The 12,192-nt window shown below is 35.6% G+C and overlaps 1 protein-coding gene across 2 annotated transcripts in view; it reads left to right on the forward strand.

The window, feature by feature from the left end:
* dis3l2 (DIS3 like 3'-5' exoribonuclease 2) overlaps positions 1-12,192 on the forward strand; it is a 53,575-nt gene that overhangs the window by 27,684 nt on the left and 13,699 nt on the right. For both annotated transcript variants that reach the window (XM_084119400.1, XM_084119401.1), the window contains exons 12-13: positions 7,224-7,331; positions 7,482-7,715. In XM_084119400.1, coding sequence (XP_083975526.1) covers positions 7,224-7,331; positions 7,482-7,715 — 342 coding nt within the window. The remainder of the gene's footprint in view (positions 1-7,223; positions 7,332-7,481; positions 7,716-12,192) is intronic.

Raw genomic sequence — 12,192 nt, forward strand, 5'->3', positions numbered from 1 at the left:
ACGAAAGCAGGTTTAAATATTCTGGTGTGATCATAATTTCAAAGGTTTAATAGACATAGCAGAATCATTGTCATTTGAATAAGATTGCACAATCATTTAATGATTAATCGTGCATACATATGTGCCAATGTGTATATTTGTACCAGACCTCAAAGGGCCTATGACACTGCAAATAAAACTCAATGTTATGTCATAAATCAAATAACTCAACTGAATTTAAAATCATTGCGATAAATTCTCAAATGGAACCATGACAATAGATAAGTTATGTTTCCAATCAAATCAACATCAGATGCAACAGTAGGTGTGATGCACAAGATTTCACAATAAATGCTCTGCTAGAATCGCTGCTTTGACTTTTTTTTCTCTTTTTTTTTTAATCCAGCATTTGCTTTCAGTTCTGATTTTAGTTTGGATTTTTTAATTGTATTATACTGGTGTTCAAGGACAAGCATTAAGCTGGTTTAGATCATACTTATCTGACCGCTACCATTTTGTCTATTTGAATGGAGAAAAATCGATCATAACTTCAGTAAACTATGGAGTGCCGCAGGGATCTGTGTTGGGCCCTCTGTTATTCTCAATATATATGATGCCACTTGGAAATATTATAAGGAAACATGGAATTAGTTTCCATTGTTATGCTGATGACACTCAAATATATATTTCATCACGGCCGGATGAAAACGCTAAAATATCCAAATTGACAGAGTGTGTTAAAGATATAAAAGATTGGATGACGCGTAATTTTCTTTTATTAAATCCAGACAAGACAGAGGTAATACTTATCGGTTCAAAAAACCGCCCACAGAACCTCTCACAATACAACTTTGACATCGTAGGATGTCTTGTTACTTTATCCTCTACAGTAAAAGACCTGGGTGTTATACTCGATTGTAACCTGTCTTTTGAAAATCATATTTCATATGTTACAAAAACAGCCTTTTTCCACCTTAGAAACATTGCTAAGCTACGTAATATGCTATCAGTTTCTGATGCAGAAAAGTTAGTTCATGCATTCATGACCTCGAGACTAGATTACTGTAATGCTTTATTAGCTGGTTGTCCTGCATCCTCAAACAAGCTACAGTTAGTCCAAAATGCAGCCGCTAGAGTTCTTACTAGATCAAGAAAATATGATCATATAACACCGATTTTATCATCACTGCATTGGCTACCTATAAAGTTCCGTATTAATTACAAGGTATTGCTACTGACTTATAAAGCCCTAAACGGCTTAGCTCCAGTCTATTTAACGGATCTTCTATCACCCTATAATCCATCGCGCTCTTTAAAATCAATAAATTCGAGGCTTTTGGTCATACCTAGGATATCCAGATCAACCAAAGGAGGGAGAGCATTTTCACATTTGGCTCCGAAACTCTGGAATAGTCTTCCTGATACTGTTCGTTGCTCGGACTCGCTCTCCCAGTTTAAAACTAGATTATAGACGCATCTTTTCGGCCAGGCATTCATATAATATTTTTAATCTTACAGTTCAAACTACAATCCGGCCTCTAGTTCATAAATGCCAGAGGAGAACTGGCCCCGACTGAGCCTGGGTTCTCCCAAGGTTTTTTTTTTTTTCTCCATTAGGTCACCTGATGGAGTTTTAGGACACCATTAGGTCACTTGATGGAGTTTTTTCGGTTCCTTGCCACTGTTGCCTTTGGCTTGCTCAGTTAGGGATATTTTGGGGATATTTAATTTTATTTTATCAATCAATAAATTCCACTAGAAACAAACCTTGTTGTATTATTTTATTTTAATTTAATACTGTGAAGCTGCTTTGATACAATCTGTATTGTGAAAAGCGCTATACAAATATACTTGATTTGATTTGATTTGTATGAAAATACACTTCATATTAGCTATATTTAATGGCACTCTCCTCTATAACTGTGAATATGACAGTTACAGGTCACTAGATTGTCTGCAAATGCATTAAATCCATAGAATATAATGTTATAATAATAATAATAATAATATGACTAATATGTGAAATTCACAATGGTGGTATACTATTTAGTCTCAACATTTTAAGTATTTAGGGAGGGAATGATGATCTAGTTCTGAAATAGTTCTGTCTTAAAGCAGAAGATATTTTATATATATTTCAACACAAGTACATAAAAGTATACAACAAAATGATTTGACCTGTAATGTGATTAAGTTGGACTAGGTTATTTATATGTACAAATCATCCAAGCACCCCATTCCTAAGATACATTTGATTAAAATTATTAAATATTATTAAATTATAAAGAAATTAATATGATTGTCGAAAGAATTTATGCTTTTATGCCAAACATATATAAACATTGATCAGTGCACATGCTGTATATCATTAGATTAAATTTGTATAGTTATAGTTTAAAAAAAAAGTAGTTAAATTAAATGTTGGGGACACTTATTATTTAACTGTATTATTGATCTGACTTCACTGACACCATTGGCTACGTTTACATGCACAACTTGTGTGTTTCAATCAGACTGAATTCATTCCGATTGATGAATCCGAACGTAGTGTTTACATGAACGTTAAACGTGATCGGGTTAATGTGCAGTTTATATGTCACAAGCTTCAAATCGGAATAGATTTTTTGACATGCGCACACTGCACGAATATACAGTTTCCTGCTGTTTGTGCATAATAGCCATTCTCCTACATTGGTTCTTTATTTGTTTTAAACAGCAGATATTTATCCATTTCTGGTCATAATTTGGAGACAATGAGCAGATGAACTGTTGTGCCGTGCTGCTTATATTTATAACGCAGTAAAAATGCAGACTGTGGATGAGAATCTGAAACAAGGACTGGTGGGACATTTTCCTGCTGTGAAAGGAGAATTTTAGAATGACACTCATTTGCATGACACTTTATTCAACAGGAAGAACAGCTTGTTCCGCGCGCATATTACGCTATTTCAACGTCATTGCACATGCGCAGTTCTATGGGGTGAGATTTCGGTCACAATTCTGCGCGCGCAAGATCACATTTTGAGCGTGCAAAAGGGCATTTCGTACGCGCGTGAACTGAGTTTTGCGGAGAAATGTTCGTCTCGCAGATAAGAAAATATTGCGAGCGAACGAAAATCAATTTTGCATTTAAAATAAGTATTTGGATGTGCGCGGACGTTCTCTTTCGCGTGTGCAAAGTTTCACTTTCTTGCTCCTTTCATACCAGCCGTGAGCGCTCTCTAACCGCAGACGGCTCGCTTGCTCAACACAACCCAGCGTTACAATATGCCATAATTCCAGCCAATCAGAGATGAGACTGCTAAATTCTGACTGGCTGGCTTGAAAACCAATCACAAGACTCCCTGCATCACCTACTGCGGAAGAGAACTAGTGCAGTTGAGTAAAGTTGGCAGTAAATTCACAGATTCGAACTTCCCGGGTCAATAACTCGTGAGCTAAACGTTGTTACTGCACAAATAACACCTCTTTTTAATCGTAGTAATGTAGACAAGCAGCTACAACCTAATTTTCCTCCAAACGAGCTTTCCCTCGCAGTGGACAAAATACATTGATCTCTATGCGCAGGCGGCAGCGAAACAGATCCAAAGGGACCGTCTGAAAAGTGCAAAACCCGAAAAGCGTTACTACGAAAACAGTCAATAACTTCACTGTCACACACTATAGTGTCATCAAATTCAGTTCACACATCACTGCTGTCCTGATGGTTATACTACAACACTTATTTTGTATAAATATCATTTTGCATATTTTTTATGATTATTATTTATGAAAAATATTCAAAAACTTCACTGTAATTCACTGTATTGTTGGCAAATTCAGTTCACACATCACTGCTGTCCTGATGGTTATACTACAAGACTTATTTTGGGAAAAATATAGATTTTAAATTGTATATATTGTAAATGTAGAAGTTTTATGATTTTTATGAAAAATATTCAATAACTTCATTGTGATTTACTGTATTGTTGCCAAATTCAGTTCACACATCACTGCTGTCCTGAAGGTTATACAACAACACTTATTTTGGTAAAATATATATATTTTAAATTGTATATACAATTGTACTGTAAATGTATAATTTTTATGATTTTTATTAAAAATATTCAATAACTTTACTGCAATTCACTGTATTGTTGCCAAATTCAGTTCACACATCACTGATGTCCTGATGGTTATACTACAACACTTATTTTGGAAAAAATGTTTTTTTTTAAGTTGTATATACAATTGTAAATTTATGATTTTTTTAAATGATTTTTATGAAAATATTCAATAACTTCACTGTAATTCACTGTATTGTTGCCTAATTTAGTTCACACATCACTGCTGTCCTGAAGGTTATACTACAACACTTATTGTGGGAAAATATATATTTAAAATTTTATACAATTGTAAATGTATAAATTTTATGATTTTTATGAAAAATATTCAATAACTTTAGCCTACTGTAATTCACTATATTGTTGCCAAATTCAGTTCACACATCACTGCTGTTCTGAAGGTTATACTACAACACTTATTTTGGTAAAATATATATTTTAAATTGTATATACAATTGTAAATGTATAATTTTTATGATTTTTATGAAACATATTCAATAACTTTACTGTAATTCACTGTATTGTTGCTAAATTCAGTTCACACATCACTGCTGTCCTGATGGTTATACTACAAGACTTATTTTGGGGAAAATATATTTTAAGTTGTATATACAATTGTACATTTGTGATTTTTTTTATGATTTTTATGAAAAATATTTAATAACTTCACTGTAATTCACTGTATTGTTGCCAAATTTAGTTCACCCATCACTGCTGTCCTGATGGTTATACAACAATCGAATCTGTGAATTTACTGCCAACTTTACTCAACTGCACTAGTTCTCTTCCGCAGTCGGTGATGCAGGGAGTCTTGTGATTGGTTTTCAAGCCAGCCAATCAGTATTTAGCAGTCTCGTCTCTGATTGGCTGGAATTATGGCATATTGTAACGCTGGGTTGTGTTGCGCAAGCGAGCCGTCTGCTCACGGCTGGTATGAAAGGAGCAAGAAAGTGAAACTTTGCACACGCGAAAGAGAACGTCCGCGCACATCCAAATACTTATTTTAAATGCAAAATTGATTTTCGTTCGCTCGCAATTTTTTCTTATCTGCGAGACGAACATTTCTCCGCAAAACTCAGTTCACGCGCGTGCGAAATGCCTTTTTGCACGCTCAAAATGTGATCTTCCGCGCGCAGAATTGTGACCAAAATCTCACCCCATACAGTTCTTTCAGTTTCGGTTTTCAATCCGATCAAGTGTTTTACATGTTCTCTCAATCGGTTTAGAAAAAGAATAAACTATGGCGGAAAATCAATGACAATATTCACGGAGCGCACAACTGATGCTGGCGCGCGCATGACATCTCCTCTGCACGCAATACAAGCCCTCGCGCGCGCGCATGATCATTCCCCACGCTCTCGTGCTTGATCTCCTCTCGCCTGCTGATTTTGCTTGCTCGAACACTTTTATTTTTGGCAGTCGAGGGGCGGGACTTACTGTTTTAATAACCTCAAATGTCATTGGTTTCTCCCCCTTTTCCGGAAGTCAGTTGTGATTTGACTCCTGTCCAATGACCCGTAATTCACTTGACTTCAGACATGAGATTTGTTTTATTTATTTATATTAATGTTTAATGTGATTTAATGCATTGGTAATATAGAATAGATTCTTACCAGATACTTTATTAACAGAAAGTCGTTCTTTAATGACACATTTCCATTAGCATTGTAAATCTACCAAAATTCTTATACATTTTTACATTTTATTTTTATAACACTATGATTTGTGTTATTGGCATTAAAATATCTAAAAGAAATTGGAGAAAAATTGGAATGCAAAGTCATATTTGCTGTAGTTCACCACTACATTACCACTATACTCCCATTAACCACTATTAACTTTACCAAACCAAAATTATATTGGATTTGAGAACCTCAGAAATGTAAAGTGTCCATTAAATAGTTGTAAATATAACAAGGGCTTTGGATGAAAGATAAATTACTTGTTTATATCAATAAGCAAGAGTTTTTGTGAAAGCTTTTTGTTATCATCCTGTGTATTACTATTATGTCAATTTTGAGTGGTTCATTATATTTTCTATTAAATGTAAAAGGGGTTCTGGCAGCATGAATTTATTTTATTTTTATTTTTGTAGATATTTTATGTTCAGATGGGGTGTAATCATTCATGCTGTGTACTGTACTTGCATCATACTTTATCTTATTTGGTTATTCGCTTACAAAAAGTTAGATGATTAATATCACTATATAATGTTGTAATATCTACTTTGCTGGGTTTAAGCTGGGTTTAATAATTTGCTGGGTTCAATTTTGTTCTCTGTATTCTGTAGCAAATTCTGAAAAGGCATTTGTAAGCTATAATTAATGCTGTGTACTGTATCTTAACTTGAGAAGGCAGAACCCCTTTTACATTTAATAGAAAATATAGGCTAATGAACCATTTATATTACGTAAAAAATGTATAATAATTTTGGTAGATTTACAATGCTAATAACCATGGAAATGTGTCATTACAGTCTGCAAATATCTCTTAACAACACAATGCAATCACTTGTAAGACTTCCTGTTAATAAAGTATCTGGTAAGAATCTATTCTATATTAACAATGCATTAAATCACATCACACATTATTATAAATAAATAAATAAAACAAATTAAGTGATGTCTCATGTCTGAAGTCAAGGACAGATGTCCAATGACATTGTAACCAATGACATTTGAGGTTATTAAAACAGTAAGTCCCGCCCCTCGACTGCCAAAAATAAAAGTGTTCCAGCGAGCAAAATCAGCAGGCGAGAGGAGATCAAGCGCGAGAGCGTGGGGAATGATCATGCGCGCGCGCGAGGGCTTGTATTGCGTGCAGAGGAGATGTCATGCGCGCGCAGGGTTTGAATGAGCTCGCGAGTTCCCGTTTCCTCACGTGTAGATCTGTAATCCTCTCGCGAATGTCATTTACTGCGCGCGCCAGCATCAGTTGTGCGCTCCGTGAATATTGTCATTGATTTGCCGCCATAATAAACCACCCCTTTCAATCCGATCGAAATTTCATTCGGATCGAGCTCAACCGGATCGACTAAGGTGTTTCTGATTGAGACGTCAATCCGATTACTAACGGATTATTTGGTTGCATGTAAACGTAGCTATTGAGAAACTGAACTGAGCTTTTTTTTTTTTTCTGCAGGTGATCCCCATGTTGCCTCGTCTTCTGTGTGAAGAGCTATGCAGCTTGAATCCTCTGACCGATAGACTGACATTCTCTGTCATTTGGAAGCTTTCTCCAGAGGGAAAGGTACTTTGTTATATGACCTCCTATACTCTCATTGAGAACAAATCTCAAAACAAACCTTTTTTGGGGGTGTTACCTCTCTTTTCTTCGAGGGCCCCCCATTGTCACAGTGCCTTCTTTTTTCTATAGTACTGTTTTCTCTGTGCTCTGTAGATCCTGAGTGAGTGGTTTGGGCGAACTGTCATCTGTTCCTGCATTAAGTTGAGTTATGATCATGCTCAGAGTATGATTGAAGCTCCTGACAAGCACTTTAGTGCTGACGAACTGCCAACCTGCTCCCCAGACCACAGCATCCACGAGATACAAGAAGCCGTCCTCAACTTGCACAACATTGCCAAAAAACTCAGAGCCCAGCGCTTTGAGTGTGGAGCTCTCCGCCTTGACCAGGTCAGGCAGACCAGACTTCAGTCTGGACATTTACTATTTTTCATTTTAGTGAAATACTAATACTCTTAATACTAAAAACTCTGGCTCATACCTGTGGTCACACTTTACCATTCTCTCGTCATACTAAAGTGCCACTTTAGTTAAAAAAAACTTTTTAAGGAAATAGATTTATATGATCCACAAATAAATGTAAAGAGATTCAAAAAAATTAAATATATTCACAAATTAATAGAATGGGATCCACATGAATTAAAAATGAATTAAATACACAAATAAATCAAATGAGATTTGCCAAATAAAAAACATATTCACAAATATGTTTTTATGTTACAAACACAACTTTGCCTTACATTCATTTGTGAATCGCTTGCTGTGTTATGTGCATTTGTCGATCACCGCATGTTTGTGGACGTGCACACAAATCCACAAATAGGACCCATCATCTACTCAAGCCAATCAGATAACAGCCACATTGCGCTGACCAATTGCAGCATGTTCTCACAACAACCAATCACGTTTTGATTTACAATCAGGGTGGTCTCGCCCTGAAATAGCTGGTCTCGCTCATTCATCTTCATCAGTGTTAATATCGTTTACTAATCATTTTAATCACAACAACATTTTTTTCACAGATGAAAACGAGTTTTGAATGACAAAAACTATGACAAAAATCTATTGACATTTTCTTCAATGAATAAAAACTAGACAAATGTTAGAGAGGGACAATTTGGGAAAAATTCCAGTCAAAATGTCCTGCGTGTGTGGTAGATGCACACATTTGAATTGTATCGTGCCGATCTATCCGGAGGGACATGAGTTGGCATGCACTTGATGCATGTCTCATAAAACATTCAAAAATGTTAACGTCTGGAAGAAAGAGAAGAGCAGACATATGGATAGATCTGAATAAGTGTGACAATGTGAAAGAGAACTCTATTTGGTAGGTTTTCTGTGCGCACACACCCGAAGCGCTCAGCCGTACACACAGAAAGCTACCTCTTACTAAAGTACCAAATCGCTCTCTTTCATGTCTTGAATGGGCAAATACACACAACATTGTCAAAATGTCAGTTTTGGAGAGCATTTACGCAAACGCAGTCGGTTATGTCTTAAGAGAACGTAAACAGTTGTGCATCATTGCATTGGATATGCACTTTCGATCTTAAAGTGATGGCAGTGTAATAAACCTAATGCTGTCTGTGCCCTTAAAGAGATAGTTCACCCAAAAATGAAAATTAGCCCATGATTTACTCACCCTCAAGCCATCCTAGGTGTATATGACATTCTTCTTTCAGACGAATAAAATCTGAGCTCTGGCTCTTCCAAGCTGTTGCGCTTTAAGCGTAAGTAGACTTAAATCTTATTATATTTAGTCGACTAAAACTAAAACAATTCAGATGACTAAAATATGACTAAAACTAAATGGCATTTTAATCAAGACTATGACTAAAACTAAATCAACGTGCTGACAAAATGCATTGCTCAAATGGGAAGTAAAATGGTCATAAAAATTGGTGCAGTAAAAGATGTTTAAAATTTGGATTTTTTTAGACAATATCTGAATATCAAGCCAAGCCACAGTTTTATTTTTAATGTGCCTTTGAAAATGCCAGAGAAACAGCACTCTCTGCTATGGGAACAACACTATACTGGATACAGACACGTTTTGGAAGCATCACTTTATTCAAGATAGAACAGAAAGCCTCAATAAGTAGCTGACTAATAAATAACTGGATTCAACCTTGTGATAAACATGCAAGATCATGTAATAGATGAAATTACTGTCACACAACAGCCAACAGCGTTTCCCAGTTCTTCAATCAAGCATTTTAAAGTTGGTTGGGATGAGCAGCTCCGTGGATCTAATGATCTATTAAACATTATAAGTATTATTTTTAAACATTATTTAAATATATTACAAAATGATTCCCATTGTTTGTAGAGAAGATATACAGTAGATATATGCTTGTGACGGGTTGTTGAATTCCAAAGACGTACATTTAAGAGTAAAATGCAATATTTTATTTATTTATTTATTTATTTTATTTATTTATTTATTTATTTATTTTATTGGTTAAAACACTTGATCACACACAAGTAATATTTCACATGAATCAGACTTAATAGTTTTTGATTGTAAATGTTACTTACAACATCAAAAATAAATGCAAAGATGTATTTTTCAGCATTGCAAAGTTTTTATTTGCATAATAATAATAATAATAATACATTTTATTTAAAGGCGCCTTTCATGGCACTCAAGGACACCTTACAAAGTCCATAAAAGCAATGACATTAAACTATAAAACCAGTACAGAAACAAACATTAAATCACATAAAAGCCTGCCTAAACAGATACGTTTTAATACGAGATGTAAAGACCGAAAGACTAGAACTGTTGCGAACTTCTACAGGAAGTGAGTTCCATAAATGGGGAGCCGCATAACCAAAAGCTTGTGACCCGATTGAAGTTGTCCGAGTGCGTGGAAGAACAAGTGTATGTGCAGAAGCCGATCTTAAAATGCGGGAAGGAGTATGTATATGAACAAGATCTAGAAGATATGAAAGAGCCAAGTTGTTAAGTGCTTTGTAAGTTAAAAGTAACATTTTAAAATGTACACGGAATTTAACTGGGAGAATTTTGTAAAACAGGAGAAATATGTTCAAAAATGGAAGTTTTGGTAATGACTCAAGTGGATTCACTCACAAAACCCCAGTACACGCTGCAGTGATGCTGAAACTCGTGCTGTTACATTACTGATGGTTATTTGGTATTATATATGGTATTATGTCCTATATTTGTGTATGTAACGCAAGCGTGGAGTACTTCAGATGTAGAAATGATCATCCGTTTACTGCCGGTGACTCGTTGTGTCTCACTGCGTCCAGTGTAGGCCAATCACAACAGACTGGGCCATCTGGCCAATCAGATCAGAGCAGGCTCTCGGAAAGGAGGAATTTAAGACTGATTCATCCATCAGTTTGAGAATCAATGAAAATGTGTTTTTTAACTTTTTTAATCCATGTAAACCTGCTGTAGGAGACATCCAAAACAAAATTAGGAGCCTTTAAAATAGCATAATAGGGGCACTTTAAAGTTAAATTCATCAATCTGGTGCACATCGAGAGTTCAAAATTAAGAGCTCCAATCCATATTCAGTTTGGCGCCAAAACAAGTTTACAAACGAGTCTCATTACAAATCTAGTGAAATGATGTAATCATCAACTATGCAAATGTGGAAATAATGGAAATAATGGAATAGTGAAAATAACTGGTGCTTGCTACGTTCCCAAATGCATGCTAAACTCAGCACATGCACAGATGGAGTTACACTACATTCATTCACTGTGATTGAGAATCGAACTGATCATGTGCTGATCACGTGAGCGAAGTGCACTCTTCTCTTTGTGCAGCGCAAACGGACAGTCTTTTGATAACGACACAAAGCCTTGTCGATTTTTTTGACAGCAATGGCGCAAAACACGACATTTAAAGACCTAAGTTATTATGAGAAGTTTAAATATATTTTCGGGCCACCACAGTCTAGTTAATGAATAGGAAGCACTGAAATCTCTTTGTGGCGGTCAGTCCTGATATTGTGGTGGGCGGCCACAAATAAATCAATGTATGGGAAACACTGTGGTTTGTTGTAGTGAGAACATGCTATAATTGGTCTGTACACTGTAGCTGTTATCTGAAATGTTTTGAGGTCCACAAATGCATAGCAAGCCATCCATTAATACAGAGGATGGGATTCACAAATGAATGCCGTCAGAGTTCTGTTTGACATAAAAACATATTTATGAGTTTGTTTGTTTGTTTTTTATTGGGAAAACTAAGTGTAATTATTTTTTAATAACATTTGTGTGAATCACTTTACATTTATTTGTGGATCATAATCTATTTATTTGGAATAAAGGAACGATTCTAACCCCATAGTGGATGGATGCTTAGTGGGAAAGTCAGAAGCATGGATAGAAGGATTGTTTTCCTGTGTATTTTAGGGTAAATGTGACCTAAACATTTTTTTTGTTCAGATAGATGAAAGTTGGATAGACAGATGACTATTGGATACACATAGATCGGTTTACAGTAACAAGCAGTTAGTTTATGTAACATAGGAGTGTCTTTCAACATCACATACTCACTTGCAAACTTCATGAACACACTTGTAATGTGTTGTATCATAGATGTTTTTCATTAGGCTCACCAAAAATATTTCCCCTTACATAATCCCTGTTGTTATTATGAGGAAGTTTCATAAAGATATGAGTACTTTTGGTTGATGTGTCTCAGTGATGGATCTCTTTGGGTGGTGACTCCCTCAGGGTCTAGAATTCATTCAAGTTATTCAGGGATATTTTGGCACGGCACTTCCAGCACAAAGCTGTTCACATGCTGTTTTTCTTTGCGCCAATCATGTAGTTCATGTGTTCATGAGCAATCACCATTACTAGAGGCAAAGCTTTGAGTTTC

Source organism: Abramis brama (assembly GCF_963993115.1).
Source record: "Abramis brama genome assembly, chromosome: 7".
Lineage (NCBI taxonomy): Eukaryota > Metazoa > Chordata > Actinopteri > Cypriniformes > Leuciscidae > Abramis > Abramis brama.